This window comes from Berghia stephanieae, chromosome 14 (assembly GCF_034508935.2).
Source record: "Berghia stephanieae isolate SIO BIC M18660-M18661 chromosome 14, UCSD_Bste_1.3, whole genome shotgun sequence".
Taxonomy (NCBI): domain Eukaryota; kingdom Metazoa; phylum Mollusca; class Gastropoda; order Nudibranchia; family Aeolidiidae; genus Berghia; species Berghia stephanieae.
In genome coordinates this window covers 32,491,443-32,514,243 of record NC_088373.1, presented here as the reverse complement: position 1 = coordinate 32,514,243, position 22,801 = coordinate 32,491,443, and the positions used below count along the sequence as shown (strand labels likewise).

Sequence of the window (22,801 nt, the reverse complement as noted above, 5' to 3'; positions counted from 1 at the left end):
TTCGTCAACCCAGTCATCAATCACTTGATTTATTACTGTCTAACGATTGAATGCTTATTAACAAATGTAAACACACTGTTTTGTTTATGAAAATTGTACACATACAAATGTGTCATCCTGAACAAAGTGACCAATCGTGATTCTAGATATTTCAAAAGCTGTGAATACTTTTCACTCTGTGGGTCATTTTGAGCACACTTTGCAACGTGACCAATGACCTGGAGCCAGGACTTCATAGATGTCACTGCCTGGAGCACATGGAACGGGAATATAGATATGCCCATTGCATATGGTAATGAGCATTTCTTGGTCATTAAAACTTTTTAAAATTGAAACTTAGTGCCAGAGTGCAGCATTTTAAGGATTTCGAAGCGTTATTTAATAACTTGAGCTTTAATATAGCGCAATATCCACTTAACGTGATCAAAGCACTTAAAAAAGAGTTCCTGACCAACAGCATTACGTCACCACAAACTATAGATAGATCGAAGTTGACGTCACTCCGGCCTTTGTTAGTGTTTTTTGCTATCCGCGTTTATGAGTTGTTCTCACTAAATGTATTAACCAGACTATAAACGTTTAAGGTTACACATAGTTGTGTGTGTTGGTCCGTTATACTTCCGGATGGCAATGTTATGAGATTCTTAGCCAAGCGCATACTATCTATAGATAGATGATGTGCGCTTGGCTAAGAAGCTCACACCATTATTATCCGGAAGTGTAACGGACCAACACACAAAATTATGTGTCACCTTGAACGTTTATAGTCTGGTGATCACAGTTTAGTGAGAATTACTCATAAACATGGATGGCAAAAAAATAATAACAAAGACCTGAGTGACGTCAACTTCATTATATCTATATTTCCAATTTTAAGCCTTGTAATCAACTTGATCAGAGCGTAGCCATCGTTATGTTATAGCCTGATACTGGAATCCAAAAGGGCTGGCAGTTTGACGTCATTATTTGGTTTTTGCCGTATCCATCGTTATGTTATAGCCTGATACTGGAATCCAAAAGGACCGGCAGTTTGACGTCATTATTTGGTTTTTGCCGTATCCATCGTTATGTTATAGCCTGATACTGAAATCCAAAAGGACTGGCAGTTTGACGTCATTATTTTGTTTTTGCACGGCCAAGTGAGTTGTTATAGAGCTCATGGAAACAAGTTATTTCATTGGTTGAACTATTGAATACAACTCACGATTTGTTTTCTTTTGTGGCAAAAGACAGACATTTTGACGTCATTTTTTGGTCAGTGTCAGGCTATAACTTTACGAAGGCCACGATCGGAAACAAGGTGAAATCTCCCACGAAATTGTTTTTAGTTTTATATTTAATGTTTATTGGTGAGTGTGGGTGTGTGTATGTGTGTGTGTGTGTATGGGGGTGGGGGGGTGTTTGTGCGGGGGCGGGTATGTGTGTTTGTGTGCGTTTATTTGTGTGTGTGGGTGTGTGGGTATGTGTGCGTCTGTATGTGTGTGAGAGAGAGAGAGGAGATATTAACTGCTACACACACACACACCTACAAACATTTACACACACACTTACAAACACACACACATGCACATACTTACAAACACACACATACACACAATGAGAGAGAGGGAAAGAGAGAGAGAGAGAGAGAGAGAGAGAGAGAGAGAGAGAGAGAGAGAGAGAGAGAGAGAGAGAGAGAGAGAGAGAGAGAGAGAGAGAGAGAGAGAGAGAAAGAGAGAGAGAGATACACTATGTGTGTTGTATGTTTGTATAAGCGTGTTTATCATGTGTATATGTACATTTGTTTGTAAATAAGATGTGTGACAATTAATTATTCCCTACCACATCTCTGCAGTTTTCAGGAAAAACTCATATTAAAAAATTTGGCCAGAAAACCCGTCCTTCAAATATCGATCAATTTAAATGACCCTCATCTTGGCAAAACCTCTCAAACCTGGGACTTCTCGAAGTCCCAGGTTTGAAAGTTTTTGTCAAGATGAGGGTCTTTTAAATCGATCGATATTTGAAGGACGAGTTTTCTGGCCAAATTTTCAAATATGGGTTTTTCCGGAGTACGGCAGATGTCGTTTTCCTGCTCTCGGCAAAATCGTTTAGGGTGACGTCATCAGTTTCTACCACTCATTAATATTCATGAATTACATACTCATCAATATTCATGATTGACACAGTCCACAATCCACAGTTTAGTTAGCAATGCAATTACAAATCACATTAATCGTTTTACCCAGAAAACAAAACAAAACAAAGCAAAAAAAAAAAAAAAAAAAAAATACAAAGAAGACAAATCAAAACAAAACAATACAATAAACATAACAATAGATAGTATGCGCTTGGCTAAGACACTCACAACATTGCCATCCGGAAGTATAACGGACCAACAGACAAAACTATGTGTAATCTTGAACGTTTATAGTCTGGTTAATACGGTTTAGTGAGAATTACTCATAAACACGGATGGCAAAAAGCATTAACAGAGACCTGAGTGACGTCAACATTATACTATCTATAGATAGTTCGAAGATGACGTCACTCAGATCTTTGTTATCGTTTTTTTTTTTTTGCCATCCGCGTTTATGAGTAGTTCTCACTGAACTGTATCAACCCGACTATAGACGTTCATGGATACACACAGTTGTGTGTGTTGGTCCGTTATACTTCCGGATGGCAATGTTGTGAGCTTCTTAGCCAAGCGCATACTATCTATATACTATACTATATTATACTATCTATATTCACCATATAAAAAAACTCCAGAAATAATAAAGCTCAAAAACGTCCCGCCAAAAATGACAAGAAGTTGCCTCACATATGACTCGTACCGTATGAAATAAAAATAATACGGTCCCATATGGCCTCCTAGGTGAATGAAATGAAACATTGTGAAGTGTGCGCCTTGAGTATGGTAAATCCGTGGAAAAACTTTATTTTAATATTCATATTTCATTCGCCGTTTATTAAACAATGAATCGGAAATTTCCGATGGAACGTTTTGTTTATCGATGCTGAACCGTGGATTAACTCGTAGATATTCAAAATTTTGGTCACTAAATGTGCTCAAAGGGCTTTACAAGGGGTCACTGGTCAACAGAAACATTTAATATGTAGGACGGGACATGACACCTATTAGGCGATATTACAATTTTCGGAAAAAGACAAAGCCGCTGTTAACGGCCAGGTTCTCATTTTACACCTGAGTACGGTGAGAGAATGTGAGTAAAGAGCCTTTTTTAAGGACTCAACTATGCGCCGAGCGCGAGGCTCGAACCCAGGACCTACCGATCCGAAAGCGAGTGTCATACCACTAGACCACATAGCCGCACACAACCTCTCAGCCACCTTGCCGATATTATAATGATAAATACATTTTTATAAAATAAGATTAAGATACTAACTTTTTTTTTTTTTGATGTTGTAAAATTAGTCAAATGATCAGTTTGAAAAAAAAAATGTTGTTACAGAAGAAACGAAATTGACGTGACTGCTCTTTGTTTTTGTATTTAGTCGGGTTTTTTTTATGAGTGTTTCTCACTAAATTGTATCAATCAAACTATAGACGTATCACATTGTTTGGGCGTTGGTGTTGGTCCGGCTGGCAGATGCTATAACTATTTTGCCTAAACGCATAGCACATAATTTAACGAACTAATCATCTAATAGTTGGATTTATCGCATAATCCCCATTTGTTCTTATAGTAGGTTGGGAATAACAAGGTGAAAGAGGGGGGGGGGGGGGGGGGGGGCGGAACAGGTTTTATTCTATCCACATATGTATTATTCACTCCATACTTGATGCGTCCCTCTATGTTATATGTTTGTGTTGAGAATATTGGCTATTAAGCTTAACTGCTGGTCAAAATTATTCGCGATGGTGGTGTACGAACGAATCGGCGGTCTCAAGAAGTGGGTGAGAGAGGGATCTAGTAATGACTTTGAGTTTGAAACGAATATTTTGTGTTCGTGGATAGCTCACACGGTAGAGCCACACTCTCACCTGCCAGGCGGAGTTGTCGTACCAATAAGGTCGCAGGTTCAAACCCCACCACCGCCGCGAAAAATTTTTATTCTCTATTGTCTTCTGGCACTTTTCTATTCACTTCATATCTTGTTGTTACCAACATAAGTGCCTGCTCCACTCACTTTTCTGTATTGTAAACCAAATGACATAGCCATGATAATACAATTGTGTAGTTCATAGTCAATATTCCATATTTATTATTGTCTGTTCCAACCTGCCCCGTCACTTCCTTCCTGACTCACTGTGTGCGTGTGTGTGTGTGTGTGTGTGTGTGTGTGTGTGTGCGTGTGTTACGGGTAGAAGGAAACGGTTTTCCTGTGTTAAGGTTTTCACTCAATTCAATTGTGTGGTGACGACGACGATGACAGCAACAACAATAACTATAGATAGTTCGAAGATGACGTCACTCATATCTTTGTTATTGTTTTTGCCATCCGCGTTTATGAGTACTTCTCACTAAACTGTATTAACCAGACTATAAACCTCCAAGGTTACACACAGTTTGTATGTTGGCCAGTTTTACTTCCGGATGGCAATGTTGTGAACTTCTTAGCCAAGTGCATACTATCTATAAATGTTGGTGGTAGTAGTGGTAAAGTAATAGTAGTAGTAGTAGTAGTAGTAGTAGTAGTAGTAGTAGTAGTAGTAGTAGTAGTAGTAGCAGTAGTAGTAGTAGTATTAATAGTGGTATTAGTAGTAGTAGTAGTACTATTAGTAGTAGTAGTAGAAGTAGTAGTAGTAGTAGTAGTAGTAGTAGTAGTAGTAGTAGTAGTAGTAGTAGTGTAGTAGTAGTGGTATTGTAGTAGTAGTAGTAGTAGTAGTAGTAGTAGTAGTAGTAGTAGTAGTAGTAGTAGTAGTAGTAGTAGTAGTAGTAGTAGTAGTAGTAGTAGTAGTAGTAGTAGTAGTAGTAGTAGTAGTAAAATATAATAATATGGCGTCATAACCTTCTTTGTGCTCCTCCATTCTTCTTCATTCCTTGACACCGTTGTATGTTCTGTTTAGTCGCTGTTTACGAAAAGGTCACATTTTTGGAAGATTTCTTTTACAAATCTATGTCGATTTGACTCTGGCCAATGAAATCTACATCGCATTAATTATTTCTGGTAATATCTTTCCTAAAGTAGTATCTGGTTGTGGGAGAGAGTTTCTTAGTTCTCTTAAGCATGCTCAAGATACACTGTAAACAGTACCGGACATAGACAGTCTCCCTGTGGTGTTCCAACATTACGTATGAACTATCTTCGTACTTTTTGCTCCACTGATTCTTGGAGTGATTCTGGTTTCACATAGTAAATACTGTATAATTCTATTTCGTCTTCTGTTACAATTCTTTTTAAAAACATCAAGGAGCACTGCTCAGTCGATTTTATCAAAGCCGCCGCCTGGATGGGGCTCCTGACCTCCCATAGTGGGCCGGGAGGCTACTTGCTGTGTCTTCTATCCCCTCATATCTGTTTTCCAATTGCTTTCTGTCTTTAACTTGGAGTGAGATTGCTTGGGTTTGTCCAGACCTTGGTCGGACTCCTTGGCTGAGAGGGAAACAGTCGAATGTAAAGTTATTGTTTTGGGAGATGATATTTTTTCCTTGTAAATCATCTCTTTGTTATGTACTGTAAAATGTTTTATTTACATATTATATATATACGATTTGTTAACATTTGAGTATATTCCTCTTAGCGGGGACCTGTGCTTGTGTCTGGATGAGGCTTTTAGGTGATCTCAAACTAAATACTTTGATGGTTGCTCTTGGAATCTACATCTGTTTCCTATTTGAATCAATTCCCCTTGTTCTTACCTTTTCTTGGATGCCTTAATTGTAATTCTAGAACTGTTTAATATCCCATTTCTTCCTTTTTACTGGCGCCGTAAAACCCTCAAAAACAAAAACAAAGGCCGCCGACATAAATATTGATACCCGTGATACTGGCATTTACAATTTCTTTCAAAACTTTTGCGGCCTGCCATTCGAGGCCCATAATGAACCGGCCGTGTAAATTCAATAAAACGTCTTGAAAACGAGTTCCTTGTGCCAGAGCTGGTATATAAAGCAGTGAAAAAAACGTTACTGTATCACATTGAGGACAGTTTGGTTAATTTTAAAGGTATTTATAATATCTATTCTATTACAATTAGCGGGGAAGAGGAAAAAGGGACGCCCAAAGAATAGATGGTTGGATAAGATAAAGGACGATATGAAAGAACTGGGCCTGGAGGAATATGACGCTCTGGACCGAGATGCGTGGAGATGTGGCATTCATTATGGCAACCCTGCAAAATGCGCGATAAGATAAGATTTAAGATCGTTTTCGAGTGAAATATGGAAAGAACAGCTGTCAATGGAACTGGAAAGCCGTCGACTTGACGTCCTCTACTTACAGAAAACTAAACTACAAAATGGAGTCGATACAAACGTTAACGATCAACGCCTTATGCGTTTCGATTCCAAGTCTCACCATTCCGGATTGAGTTTTAAGAAAAGATTATAGTATCTTTAACCCTCTCCTTACCAGCCATTTTCAGGATTTTCCACAAAACTACACACCAAACTAACACAAAATAGATTTTTATCACTCAGACATGATAGCAGAAAAGTTCTTGCGATACGGAATTTCTTGAGCAAAACATGCTCTACAACACAATGTCCATTTTCTTAAAATTTTCTGATGTACAAAAGAAATTTTAATAATAAAATTGTTGGTTGTACGTAACGAATGTGACGATTCTCCTATAGTTGGTAAGGAGAGGGTTAATCTGATACAGTGAATCCATGAATATAAATTAGCTTCTATATAATAAAGGGGATAGGGTGGTGGTATGGTTTGTCCTGTAATGTGAATATTTTTTTACCGTGATTGGACTTTTTTTTAATCATTGCTTTTTCCTTTCTCTCTTTTCAGATTGCAATTCGAAGATGACTCACGGCGTTATCGACACAGACTAGAAACGCCAGATAATATAAATGTACGTGTAGATAGAGACGAATATCGATGTGTTTCAGATGACGTCAGCCTCGTTGTGACATCACACGCATCTGACGTCACGCTTGAATCACGATGATGCGTTGGCTGAAGGATAAGAAACGGGAGAAAAGGTGTAGCTCCCTAGGCTACGACGACGAGGACAACGATGATGATTACGGGTTTGAGAAAGAAAAGGCGTCGGTCACGACCCAAGCCAGCAGCAAGTCGCCCGTTATTAAACGACAGCTGCCACCCACTCCTCTGACCCCTGAGGAAAGGTCACCACACATCTACGAGGAAATTTACGACGGGCAAGTTTTGTGCGCCACCTCAGCACTGCTCGAAAACCCGAGAGAATCTCGACATGGAGTAAAACGATCTCGACAGTCTTCTACAACCTCCGGTGTCGCCGATGGCATCGGTGCTTCTTCGTCTGTGGCATCTGGATCTTACTTGGCGTCCTCCATCTTGTCCTCCAAGTATATCGGGACCGGAAATGACGCGTCTTTATCATCGTCGTCGATCAAAGATGATTCGATTAGTCCTTATATGGTAGTTCCTGTAGACGAGGAGGTCAGGCAAACTCCGACCAACTTCCATCGGAATGGGACACCGGAAGTTCATTGTGACGTCATTGTTAAGGAAACTCACTGTGAAATCCTTTTGTCTCATAAGCCAAAAGTAAGCGCTTTTATACCGGATACAGCAACGCCACTCGGGGTCGGAAATGGTAGCAATATGAGCTATGGTAAAAATCACAATACCAACAACAATAGCAACAACAACAACAACAACAACAACAACAACAGCCTCGGGAAAAATGGAAATCCTGTTATACGCAACAACACACATTTTTGCTCAAGAAACAGACGGGCCTCTGTGGATGTCAACAGTATTGGCGGGAAGTCTTATAATTCCTCGTCTGGTGCGTGGAACTCTTCTGCCTTTTCGTCATCATCCACGTCACGAGTCAATTCGGTCGGGGCGTCCATGATGTCTTTGTCAACTCTATCAGAACGAGACCGACTTCCGACATATGACGACAACGCCAGCTCAGGTTCAAGTGCCAAAGGTGTTCTTACATACACCGTCGGTGGAAACTTCATCCCACGTGCAACAAAATTGAATTTTAATCCTTTGAAACCAATGGAAGATGATGACACAAGCCTATCAAACAAAGACCCATTTTTTTCCATGATGTCTCCACCACTGTCAGAGTTATCCAGCCTCGGCAACCAAAATCCGTCCTCTGACACCTTTGATAACACGAGCTATCCTACAGCCTTTAGTCCAGCACTTTCCTCCAGTAAAGTAAATATCAGCAATCCAACAATTTATTCCTCAATGTCTCCAACTTGTTCAAACCCCAATCCCAGCTCTTTCCACAACAACCCATTCCCTCCACAACAAACTGCAAAGGGTTTCGTCAACCCAGATGTCGAATCCTCCCCATCTCCAAAATCTTTAAATAACTTTATCCGCGACTCTGCTGTCCTCAGTCAAAAACCATCTTGTTCAACATCTATTCACGGATTCAGGCCTGGTATTCTAGAGACACCGTTCCACTCCATACCCCGGGCCTCTAGTCCGTCTAATGCTTCATCTTGCACGTACGCATCGGTCTCTTTCCCTGTAGAACCAAAAATCTACAACACAATCGCTCCTGATCTCGTTTCCCAAGAGTCAACTAAAGAGCTTCAGTCTCACACGGTACTCAGACATTTAGAATCGCCCATGGATGGCGAATCGGAGACTGAATCTGTTCGATACTCGAGTATACAAGACCCACCTCCATTTGAAGGTATTGGAATTCACGGTAACCATGGAAACCAAATGACGCCAAATAAATCCAACCCAACACACCCACCCGGGGAAATGGATGCAGCCTTCAATTTTGGATTAGAACCAGGAAGGGACGCCTCAGTGTATTCTGGTGTCACCACTTTTCGTATTGGAAATCATCAATCTCACAATGTAAATTCCAATCAGAGTTCTGGATTATTCTATGGGACGAAAGCACAGCAACAGCAACAATCATTTCCAGCCCAATCATTCTCTAGATGTGCTCAAACTCGGCATCCCAACACGACTCACCCACCAAATTCAACCAATCAGGGTTTTCACCGGCAGCTACAGCACTCCGGCATTGGGGCTGATGTGTCGTGTGGTGATGTCGTCTACTCTGGAATTATAAATCCAAATGAAGATAATGATATTAACGATAATAATATGAATAATGAAAATAATAACAGTACTCTTTACGCTTGTATTGAAAACACGGGATCTGTAGACCATGAGGATATGGGCCAAAACAATGTCATGCAGATGTCTGGCACAGGTGCCAACAACAACAACAAAAACGCTTCAAGTTCAAGTAATATCAAATACGTAGTAGGAACTAAGGGTAATAGCATTGACACTAGTGAGGCCGATGTGGATAGATTATTGTACGGGGAAGCTGTAGGACTCAACGCTGCGTCTATTGCTGTAACTTCGGCTAACTCTGCAACAGGAAGTCTTCTTCTGGATTTCTGTTCCTGCTCAGACGACCAGCATTCCTCTGTGTGTGTAGGATTTCTGGACGGGAAGTTGGACGATGATGCATCCAGCATTGCGACCACAATAAATGAACCAAGCGGCTCTTGCACCGGTTGTGGTCGCCTCATACGCCAAATCACGTACTCGGAATCCTACTCGGATGAGACATACGAACACTTCTACTCGTCTCGATTGCTTCTCCGAAGAGGTCGTCGGTATTCTAGTCCAGATATCACCGTATCTGAAATCTCGAACTCTGAGGCAAATCGCGAACTTGACCACGTCAAAGGTCAATGTCATCTAGGCGCCTTGTCACGTGATGATACTTGGATGACGTCACGACATGGTGAGATTGGTTACTCGTTTCATAATACCATGGAACACGAAACAAAGCCTGATGAGATTCCATGTTCCAATCAGACTATGCTGAAAGATAGGGATGAACTTCTTGTCAAAGAAAAAGGTATGAGTATTCAGACCCCGCCGATCTCCCCAGCTAAACAACGACAATCGTTTTGTGCTTTTGGATCTTATTCAAAAAATCCAAGCATTTTATATAACAAAACTACAAATATCTCTAGTGTAGCTTATCACCGCTCGTCATTACCTGTAATTAATCCTTCCAACCTAGTTCCTGTCTCCGATATATCAACTTTCACCACAACCTCCCAATTCTACTCCAAACCCAGCGCTTTCTCAACTCTCTTCTCAAAGTTTTCACGGCCTAAACAAAACATTCAAACAAAGTAAATGACATGTCACCACTCGTCGATGACGCCAAGGCCAACCAAAAAGCCGACAATTCTACGACGGTCACAGATCCTGACAATGATGCCTTTCCTAGTCAAGACAATTCCACTGACGCGTCCATTCCAGACAAAAACACAACCAAACTTTCCAAGTTCTTCCAACGCCTGGCAAACAACGACGTCCACGAAGGGAATGAAGAGCTCAAAGTCTCAAAGGATAAAAAACGAGAAGAAGGTTCTAAACCAAAAATTCTGAAGATCGAAATTCCAGAAAGTTCTCCGTCTAAGACAATCAAAGTTCTCCGATCCCCGAGTGAGACCAAAACGTTTGATGCTTTATCAGGTCACCATGGAAACGGCTTGACGTCTGTCAAAGGAAGTAGCGGACTTTCCCCAAACAATTCAAAATCAGAAATTATTAGTTCCAGTCTGTTGAATCCAGACGTGGCAGCCAAAAGCCTTCTGGATATCACAGATGATATCAACGAACATCGTCCACCGAACACTTTGATCTCCTCTCAGACCAACACAAACGAGGCATTGGTCGATACGTTACTCATGGGTGAAAACAAACCTCCAGCTGCCTCGGCTGTTTTAGCTGTTTCTACTACTGGTTCAAACCAGCGCGTGACAGGGAATGACAACCCTCAAGAGGCTGCGGCAGTTAAACCCCAAAACAAAACGGACAGTGGCGACACGTGTTAAGAATATGACGTCAGCACTTCCAGTGAACGTGAACAAACCAGTTATGATTATTTCCTTTCCAAAGTGAAAACAACTCTGAATCTGGAGCATGAAGTACAGCAGATTGCAGATATGAATGCTCAACGTAAGAAACTGTTTTGTAAGAAGTGTAAGAAAAGTGACCTTTACGGAACTGGTTCTCTTATGGATAATGAAGACAATGAAAGTGTTGGGAGTGATATAGCCTGTCCCCACTTATCTGCGAAGTTTGGAGATTTAAGGAAAATATTCGGCGATTTTGTGGTGGACCAACGCGCCGCCATTTTGGATTGTCTTACCGATTACGCCCACGGGCCTTTCAATGTGAGAGGTGAAAGTCGAGACAACAATACGTGTCGTGGATGCGGCGGTGAGATTATGACGTCAGACAGTGAGTCGATGACGACAGTCTATAGTATTTTATCACAGCAGTTCCGCATGACGTCACCAGGAACGCATACGCCCAGCTGTGACTCCTCTGACGAAGGCACGATGGCTGATAACTCGTGTGAATCGGCTGACGAGGAAGACAACGACGTCAGTAGCGGCTATGATGAGGCCATCGGTCCCGTTTGTGATCAACACTACACATCTCATAAAACCAGAAGGAAAGAGAAAAATAGAGAAAGAAAGGACAAAAAATCGATGCATCAATCCTCTGGCACAAGTTTTGCTCCGGGTAGGGACCAGGAAAATCACACCAGAAGGAAAAGCAATAGTCACGTGATTCTCCTGTCTAAATCGGATTGCCACTCAACGGAAACTGGCTCAAATGAAAGACAACACCACCAGAACGTGGACGATGACGAAGAGAAAAACCAAGCCAGTAGGAGTAGATGCCAATCAGGACTTTACCAGATGGATCCGTCCATTCATTCAGTAACGCGTCCATCGACATCATACACTTCTCAAAAGGTTTGCTTGAAAAAGGTGGGAAGCAGCACTGAAGATCGTCGTCCCGTCTCTAGTGGAAACAACACGACCAACATTAATCACGGTAAAACGGATACTATTCATAGCGTTAGCGTCAGTCTCAAACCCAAACCGAGGCTAATGGCCACGGACAAGGTCATACAAGACATATACGCCCCCCTCCCGTCAAAGGCTCTCTCCATACTTACAACACGATGTTGTAACAATCCAGCCAACAACAACAACAACAACAACAACAACAATACCTACAGCAACAACAAAAACCACTCATATAAGTGTCAGAACCACAGCACCAATTCTTCATGTTCTTCTTGTGCTGCCTTAACCACCGCCCCGTCACAGGCGTCTATTTCTTTAACGTCTTCAAAAGCTCTCCAAATTAGTGGTTTATCCTCCACGCAGACCGCACATAATGACCATAGTACAGTTGGACAGGGCGGTACAGAGACGTGTATGGATTCTGGCCGGTGTGATCCGAGCACGGACAGTAGCAAATCTAACAATGACAACAAAAGCCTGGATTCAGTACAAACGTGTTGTGATATTCTCCAAAGGAAAACGCTAAACGTCTCGAGTACCCCGATCAAAGTGGGTGGTGGTGGCGGGGTCTGCATGAATGTCGACCCCACGCATCAAATTATTCAATCTGGATTTTTCACCGATGAGAAAATATCGGAATTGAAAGATGAAAATAAATTAGACCTGGGCATGAAGTTGGCGAGTGAAGTAAATGAGAACACAGAAACCAATCAAGTTGAAAGTAGAAACTCGCCTTACTCTGAATATCCAAGCAATTCAAAACTAGCCTCTGCTTCTCCTTTTCATGACTGCGTCAATTTGACATCAAAAACCGATGTAGACAGGAAATCAATGGATGATGTCATTTCCGGAAGTCAGGAAAGGAAACATGCAGATTTAACAAGTAGACAAAGACAGAAGCAGTTACAAATGGCCGCTCTTGATCTTCTACCGGAAACTGTTTTAGGAAGTGACGCAGACGACATGGTGGCGTTGGATGAAAGTGACACCTCGAAGAAAAACGTCATTCTCACGTCGGAAGCAGTACCAGTGGATGGAGAGTTCAAACCCCAGACAAGACATCGTCATCTTAAACAACAACAACAACAACAACAACAACAACAACAACAACAACAAGAGCAAGAACAACAACAACAACAACAACAACAACAACAACAACAACAGCCGATCCGATCCAAAATTGTAGAAAGACTACCTAAATTATTTGAGAAAAACGATCAAACTAAAGCCACCCATGCAAGCCACAGCACCGCCGGCTTTGTGTCAAGCAGGAAAACAGCAGACAACACCGACAACAAAAACGAATCCAAACCCAAAGAGGTCACCCTGACATCAACCTTAAGCTCCTCTTCCATCACCAACTGTACACACACATCGGCACCAACCACCCGTGTAGGTTTGAGTAATAGTAACAATGGCAGGAGTACAACCGAAGGGGTCATTAAGGTCACTCCCCACACCAACAGCAATGGCAGGCCATCCATTAGTTCGGGCGTGACACTGTCTATAGCACCCACCATTCTCACCCCCACAACCAACACAACTAGCATTAACAAAGATGGCCCAACACACACGGGGGCAAAGGGCATTTCACCCAGCGTCCATATAAAACAGACACAAATCACCGCCAACATTCCACAACCCTCGCCCAATTCTTCTCCCTCCCCTCCCATTATCAAAACTCATCGTTCTCCTTATTCTTCAAACGCCCCTGTCGTAGCGACCTCTTTAGCAGCCGACAACCACAATAGCAACCACCCAGACAAACCGTCTTCATCTTCATTACTATCATCATCATCTTCATCTGCACAACCTCCACAGAATGAATGCCAAAGTACAAATACAAACAACACGAGAACGGAGGTGAATCCGACTACAGGTTCAAAGCCCCTCAGGCAAACGACTCCAAAAAAGCCAAGTCCTTTTACAACCAACGCCAAATCGAAATTTGAGAAAGTTAGAAAGAACGATTTAAAGTCATCTGACCATGAGAATAACAACGACAATTCCATTGATATCGATAACCTACTTTTAGACTCAACTCCCACAATGACCAGGGACTCGAACAAAAGTATTTCAAACGTCAGCGAACAGCATGAAAGAAAATACAAAAGTCAGGACTTTGAATGTGAGTCAATTCTCCCATCATCGTCTCGAAAACAGCTCGTATCTCCTTCACCCTCCACTTCTTCTGGTTCGTCTTCAAAACGCAATCGTGTTGGAGCAACCAATAGTCTTAACGGAGGGGGAGGGGTAGGGGGTGGCCACTCCACAAGACAGAAGAAGCTGTCTAAAAGAGGCCATCCGAACAGACGAGCTAGGAGTAAATCCGAACGTCGACACAAAAGCAGTCATCATCATCATCACCATCACCGTCAGAAGGAAGAGAAAACTCGTTACTATTTCAGTTCTGATTTGTCTGACATAGACGTCATAGAGGTGGAGGACTGGGAGACGTACAGCTCTGCCAGAACTCGAGTCGGCGCTGCTGGTGCCAATACCAGTGCAACCACTTCTTCGGGAAAATCCAACAAGTTTGACAAGAGAAGACGTTCCGACAAAAACGGAAGTAGTTCGAAATCCGGAAAGGGCGAGTCATCCATGGCTGATGACAGTGAAGGCTATTCCATGATGCAGGAAGTGTATTCCATTCCACCGAGTTCATCAGAAATCCGAGCTTCTGCCGGACATAATTTAGTTCCAACTGGGGACGGAAATACGTCATCGCCACAGATGAGTCCTGATACAAATGCCAAACTCCCCAAAACGTCCAAGAAAACGGACACTATTTATAAATGTAAGAAAAACAAAAACAACAACAAACTTTTATCCGATTTGATCATAAGGAATTACGACAGACAGATGTACGAGTCGGCGGGAAATAATAATGGTAGTGCTAGTAGTCAGAACAATGGGAATGGAAGTAACAACAACAATGAGAATGGCATTTATGCTAATAGTAATGTCTAATAATAGAATATGGTCAATTTTAAGTTGATGTAAGGTGTAACAGGCTGCACACACACAAACACACACACACGCACACACAACTATTTTTTCTGAATCAGTCAGAAACTTCACTTGAAGTAGGTGTAGTTAAAACGACACCAAACGTGACAAACTGTCCCAACCCGAGACTTCAAACAAGTGTCAAGTTTTCTACTTGTTCCCAAGGTCAGGGTCATCGTAATTGATCCATATATTTGGAGTAATCGATTTCTGACCTCAGTTGACAAAAAAAAAAAAACCCGCAAACAAACCCATTACGTCAGATAGAACATACAGACAACTTATCGGCTGACGTGGCATTTGATATTGATTTGACAAGAGTTGTGTCAGATGTATGTTGAGATGCTGGTAGGGTCTCCTTTGTCTACTTCTAACTGATGTCTCTCTCCGCGTGGCTCTCTCTCCCGGGCTAGGAATAAAAGCTACGAGGGAAAATGTCGCCATTTTGAACGCCATCAGGGTTGAGGTGTTTGTCTGTCTGTGTGTGTGTGTGGGAGGGTTGGGGGGGGGGGAGAGAGAGAGAGAGAGAGAGAGAGAGAGAGAGAGAGAAAGAGAGAGAGCTCATTGCCAGTTTTCATTTTTGGCAATTGTTTGATATCTATCTTTGTAAAATAGGATTATACTTGGCGAATTCCCCCAACCCCTTCTAACCTCTTCCCACCCTTTACGACCCCCCCCCCCTCCAACCCCTTCCTACTTCAGCGACATTGATTTGCCTTAATCCAGGCTTTGCCTTCTTGTCGTTGCAGCGATTGCGTCGACCTCTTCTTCCAATTCCAAAGTCAGCATTTTAAATGACCGAAATGTCTATTGTGTTGTTGAGAATGTGTCAAACTGCAGGCGGTGGGAAGGTTGGAATATCGTGGGTCGGGGGGGGGGGGGGGGGGTTGTGTATGGGAACATTTGAAGGGGTTGTGGAGGTGACGTAGACGGGGGGGGGGGGGTATTTATATCGTTTTTTTTTAATTGTTTTTTTTTTATTTTGTATGAAAGGGTTAAGGGGTTAGGGGGGAAAGGGTGCATTGTATTAGCAGACGTGTCTGTGTGTTCAACACAACTACACGTCTGGAATAAATGTATGTAGGTTTTCGATTAACTGTTATCGTCTGCTGTGACCCTTGCCTATGGTGTTAGGAGAAAATTACACACACACACACACACACACACACACACGTATATATATATATATATATATATATATATATATATATATATATATATATTATATATATATATATCATAACAGATGACTGCAAGTGTCTCCTTACACTTGGGGAAACTCCTGTACATGTTAGGCTCGCAACATCCACCCCCCCCTCCCCTCATCACCCCCCCCCCCCCCCATCTCAATCCTCCACCTGTTTACATTCTTACAAGAACTGCCAACTGTCTTTATAAAATTGTGACTCTCCCGATTGGGCAAGCTGGAGAATATTTCATATTTTAAAAAAAGAAAAAATCAGTCTGTTTATGTATTTGGTAACCCGACTGTCCAGGTAGTCGAGTACGTTCTTCACACGCTATGGGAACCAAGATTGATATCAGTCTGTTTATGTATTTGGGGACCCGACTGTTCAGGTAGTCGAGTACTTTGTTCACACGCTATGGGAACCAAGATTGATTCCGAGTGCAGTCGAGATTTGGCGGAAAGTACTTTGCAAATAGACAAGCGTCGTGTCAAAAGGATAGCAAGCAATTCCTATTGTTTGTTTCACGCTATAGGAATCGGGATAAGATCCTGCACCATGACCTAATGCCTCTGAAGTACTTATATACCCCTTGCATGTTCCAGGAGTTTTTGACGAGATAATGAAAACAGTGAAAAGATAAAGCTGTCTATAAATAGAGTATAGTATACTGTTATTAGTTCAAATTGAGCTTTATATAAAGCAATATCCACTAAATGTGCTCAAAGCGCTTTACAATGGGTCAACAGCAACATTTATAACATGTAGACGGGACATGCCGCTGTTAGGCGATATTACAATTTTTCGGACAAAGACAACGCTGTTAACGGCCAGGTACTCATTTCACACATGAGTACGGTGAGAGAATGTGAGTAAAGTGCCTTTTCCAAGGACTCAACTATGCAACGAGCGCGAGGCTCCAACCAGGGACCTTCCGATCCGAAAGCGAGTGTCATACCACAAGACCACATAGCCGCAAATTTAGTTCAGGATGTCTCATTTAGGTCTTTGGTCACTACGGGTGACAATGGCAAAAGTGAATTGAACGAACTAACAGGCATTGTTTTTTATAACACTAACACAATTAATTAGACAAGGCGAACCCCCCCCCCAAAAAACTTGTGTCATTACACATCGCTGTTGACGTTATATCCGATGATTCTCGAATGTTATAGAGGAGGTGATTTCCATTCATTTTCATTATCCCCGGAACTGATGTTCAAATATCTATATAATAATAACGGCTTCTTCAGTTTACAACAAAAACAGTAAAAGTGTTTAAAATATGTTTGATATTGGCTGGAAAAGGGCCTCTATCCCAAAACGTTCCATGTTGTATTCATGTATGTAAATTCCACAGCTTCTGTTAGATTGTATTCACTATAAGATTGTATTCACTATAAGATTGTATTCACTATAAGATTGTATTCACTATAAGATTGTATTCACTATAAGATTGTATTCACTATAAGATTGTATTCACTATAAGATTGTATTCACTATAAGATTGTATTCACTATAAGATTGTATTCACTATAAGATTGTATTCACTATAAGATTGTATTCACTATAAGATTGTATTCACTATAAGATTGTATTCACTATAAGATTGTATTCACTATAAAACTGATGCATTGATTTCGTTTGTTTCCTGCTACAGATAATTGTATGTTAAACATCATCGTCATCATCATCATCATCATCATCATCATCATCACGATCATCATCATTATCATCATCATCATCACGATCATCATCATCATCATCATCATCATCGTCATCATCATCATCATCATCATCATCATCATCATCATCATCATCATCATCATCATCATCATCACGATTTAATCTGAAAATGATCGTGTATAAATACATGTGTATATAAATGATGATAGTAACGAATTACCATTAAACACCATTTGGGTATTTTGTTTTACCTCCCACAGTGGCCAGGGGATCATTGTTGTGACTTCTATCCCCTTATATCTGTTTTTCGATATGCTTTCCGTCTTCGTCTTGGAATGGGCCTACTTTTGTCCTCGTCCAGGCCGAAGTCCTTTGCTGGGAGGGAAACAGTCAAATCTATAGTTATGGTTTTGGAAGATGATCTTATTTTTCCGCTAGTAAATTATCTCTCTGTTATATTTTATTACATTTGCTGATTTGAATATATACTGAATCATCTCTATGTTATATTTTTTTACAATTGATGGTTTGAATATGTACTACATCATCTCTCTGTTCTGTTCTATTTTGTTGCATTTGTGATTTCAAGATGTACTTAATCATCTCTATGTTATATAATTTAGCTTATGATATCTTTAGGTTATGCTTTTGATTGACATTTGTACTATTTTTGTTAGATTGCTTGTTTTTTTTGTTTCAGCGGTCTCTCATATAACCTCAATTGTGTTGGAAGAGACCTAAAGCAACAAACAAACAAACAAAAAAGGTGCACTCAATCATCTCTCTGTTATATTCTGTTACATTTGCTGGCTGGGTGGGGTTCCTGACCTCCCATAGTGGGCAGGGAGGTTCTTAGTGTGTCTTCTACCCCCTGTCTATTTTCCAACATGCTTTCTGTCTTTGTCTTGGAATGAGATTACTTGGTTTTGTCCTGGCCCTGGACAGATACCCTGGCTGGGAGGGAAACAGGCAAATGTATGGTTTTGGGAGATGATATTTTTTCCTTGTAAATCATCTCTCTGCTATACATTATTAGGTTTTGTTTACATATTATATATGATTTACAAACATTTGAGTGTATTCCTCTTATAATGGGGACCTGTGCTTGTGTCTGGATGAGACTTTTAGGTGATCTCAAACTAAGTACTTTGATAGTTTGCTCTTGGAATCTACATCTGTTTGCTATTTGAACCAATTTCCCCTTGTCTTACCTTTTCTTGTGTGCTTTAATTGTATTTCTAGAACGTTTTACATTTTCCATTTTCTTCCTTTTTAATGGCGCTGATATGACATTAATGTATTGCAAGCGCCGTAGAACCCTTAAAAAACAAAAGCAGAACATTACATTTGCTGGTTTCAAGATGTACTAAATCATCTCTCTGTTATATTTTGTTATATTTGAGGATTTCAAGATGTACTAAATCATCCCGCTGTTATACTTTGTTACATTTGAGGGTTTCAAGATGTACTAAATCATCCCGCTGTTATACTTTGTTACATTTGAGGGTTTCAAGATGTACTAAATCATCTCTCTGTTATATTTTGTTACATTTGAGGGTTTCAAGATGTACTAAATCATCTCTCTGTTATACTTTGTTACATGTGAGGGTTTCAAGATGTACTAAATCATCTCTCTGTTATATTTTGCTACATTTGCTGGTTTCAAGATGTACTAAATCATCTCTCTGTTATACTGTGTTACAATTGAGGATTTCAAGATGTACTTAATCATCCCGCTGTTATACTTTGTTACATTTGAGGATTTCAGGATGTACTAAATCATCTCTGTTATACTTTGTTTGATTTGAGGAGTTCATTATGTACTAAATCATTTCTCTGTTACATTTTGTTACATTTGAGGATTTCAAGATGTACTAAATCATCTCTCTTATACTTTGTTACATTTGAGGATTTCAGGATGTACTTAATCATTCCGCTGTTATACTTTGTTACATTTACTGGTTTCAAGATGTACATGCTCCTTGATCTTATTGTCTTTCTATGAAATTCCAGCAAATATCCGTATGCGTTTGTTTTCGAAAACATTTTTAAATGCATGAACTGTTATACTGACATACTATGAAAAAAGTAATTATCAAAAATTTTGGTCAGAAAACTCGTCCTTCACATATCGATCAAATATAACGACTTCTTTTTTAATTACCTATCACAATTTATTCTCTTTTTTACAACGATTGCGTCTCGAATTTCACGATTTGACATTGACAATTATCATTGTATTCAATTTCACGATTTGACATTGACAATTATCATTGTATTCAATTTCACGATTTGACATTGACAATTATCATTGTATTCAATTTCACGATTTGACATTGACAATTATCATTGTATTCAATTTCACGATTTGACATTGACAATTATCATTGTATTCAATTTCACGATTTGACATTGACAATTATCATTGTATTCAATTTCACGATTTGACATTGACAATTATCATTGTATTCAATTTCACGATTTGACATTGACAATTATCATTGTATTCAATTTCACGATTTGACATTGACAATTATCATTGTATTCAATTTCACGATTTGACATTGACAATTTTCATTGTATTCAATTTCACCATTTGACATTGACAATTATCATTGTATTCAATTTCACGATTTGACATTGACAATTATCATTGTATTCAATTTCACGATTTGACATTGACAATTATCATTGTATTCAATTTCACGATTTGACATTGACAATTATCATTGTATTCAATTTCACGATTTGACATTGACAATTATCATTGTATTCAATTTCACGATTTGACATTGACAATTATCATTGTATTCAATTTCACGATTTGACATTGACAATTATCATTGTATTCAATTTCACGATTTGACATTGACAATTATCATTGTATTCAATTTCACGATTTGACATTGACAATTATCATTGTATTCAATTTCACGATTTGACATTGACAATTTTCATTGTATTCAATTTCACGATTTGACATTGACAATTATCATTGTATTCAATTTCACGATTTGACATTGACAATTATCATTGTATTCAATTTCACCATTTGACATTGACAATTATCATTGTATTCAATTTCACGATTTGACATTGACAATTATCATTGTATTCAATTTCACGATTTGACATTGACAATTATCATTGTATTCAATTTCACGATTTGACATTGACAATTTTCATTGTATTCATAATATAATTACCGAACAACATCTATTTTTTTTGTTTGTTTTGTGTTTGTGTGTGTTTTTTTTTTTGGGGAAGGGGGGGGGGGATTGTTGTTTTAAAGCACTCGTTATATTACAATGATGTCAATAAATGATATCCAGCTATTTAACGCGTCTACTGTATCTGTCTTCTGCTGTCATCCATTATATTACAATAATGTATATAAATGATATCCAGCTATTTAACGCGTCTACTGTATCTGTCTACTGCTGTCATCCATTATATTACAATGATGTATATAAATGATATCCAGCTATTTAACGCGTCTACTGTATCTGTCTACTGCTGTCATCCACTGGTCAATGACAATAATCACAATAGTTCATTTTAATTCTCTCAAACTGTCAGTGTTACCTGATTGGCTTGATCAAAAGTCAGTTTATATTTTATTGGTTTATATTGAATTATACAGTTTTTTAAAACTTTTTATTGGATTTTCGGACCGAGGGAGATGAGCCTACTTTTGGGAGGGCTAATCACCGAGGCTACGAAACATTAAATACTGTATTAAACACACCAGACGTATAATTTCCTATAAAATGGATCGTTAAACTCGGTAAATACTAAAATATCAGAAAATAAAATGTTATTTTCAAGTAGGTCATTATTAGAAGTCGATTTATGTTTAATTTAAGGTGTCAACAACAACAACAACAACAACAACAACAACAACAACAACAACAAAGTATCATACCGTTGCATGGTAATCCCCTTTGTATATTTGTGTTTATTATTATTTAACTGACGTAACAAGTAATGGTGACCTAACTCAATAACAAGTTCAGTGCGAGGTGAAGGTTAGAGGTCAATATTCAGTATTTCTGATTGGTCTATTTACTAAGAAGAAGAGTACAGGGGTGTCGTAATGTGGAATCATATTCCATTTGACACAAAGAACTCGTTTTCCCTGGACAGTTATCAAACTTTGATCGACAGAAAGTTGTTTTATCTAAAATTTCAATATGACCAGTCATGTTTTCCTAATCAGTACTTTCTTGGGTGGGGTTCCTGACCTCCCATAGTGGGCAGGGAGGCACTCACTGTGTCTTCTTCACTCCTATCCCCCTATGTCTGTTTTCCTACATGCTTTCTGTCTTTGTCTTGGAATGAGATTACTTGGTTTTGTCCAGACCCTGGCCGAATACCCTGGCTTGGAAGGAAACAGTCAAATGTATAGTTCGAGTTTTGGGAGATGATATTTTTTTCCGTGTATATCATCTCTCTGTTATACACTGTATTATTGTGTTTATGTATTACTTATGATTTGTAAACATTTGAGTGTATCCCTCTTAGTGGGGACCTGTGCTTGTGTCTGGATGATACTTTTAGGTAATCTCAAACTAAGTACTTTGATGGTGTGCTCTTGGAATCTACAACTGATTCCTATTTGAACCAATTCCCCTTTGTCTTTCCTTTTCTTGGGTACTTTAATTGTAATTCTAGAACTTTTTACTATCCCATTTTCTTCCTTTTTACTGGCGCTGATATGACCTTAATGTGTTGCAAGCGCCGTAAAACCCCTAAAAACAAACAAAACAAACTAATCATTACTTTATTGATACATTGATGATATTATTGATCGATCAAATAATATTTACCATAACAAATGTATTTCAATAATGCGATCCTGTACATGTCTTTAATCGTGTTATGGTATGTTATATATTGAATTCATGAATTGCTCTTTTCATTGGTTACATTTTATATATTATTATAACACTTGTATTTTTT

General features: G+C 39.5%; 1 protein-coding gene and 1 long non-coding RNA gene across 3 annotated transcripts in view; one reads left to right on the top strand and one right to left on the bottom strand.

Annotated features, from left to right (window-relative positions):
- LOC144959988 (uncharacterized) overlaps positions 1–15,450 on the top strand; it is a 29,883-nt gene extending 14,433 nt beyond the window's left edge. Inside the window, 2 exon segments of the mRNA XM_078892887.1 lie at positions 6,913–10,264; positions 10,267–15,450. Of these exon segments, the coding sequence (XP_078749013.1) occupies positions 7,069–10,264; positions 10,267–14,927 (7,857 nt within the window). The 5' untranslated portion in view covers positions 6,913–7,068 and the 3' untranslated portion in view covers positions 14,928–15,450.
- The window catches only part of LOC144959989 (uncharacterized), a 25,844-nt gene continuing 7,999 nt past the window's right edge, over positions 4,957–22,801 (bottom strand). The window contains exons 2-3 of one of the 2 annotated variants that reach the window (XR_013642734.1): positions 18,060–18,214; positions 4,957–5,544 (exon numbers count right to left, since the gene is read on the bottom strand). This is a non-coding gene — a long non-coding RNA (uncharacterized LOC144959989). The remainder of the gene's footprint in view (positions 5,545–18,059; positions 18,215–22,801) is intronic. The other variant, XR_013642735.1, reaches the window with a different exon arrangement.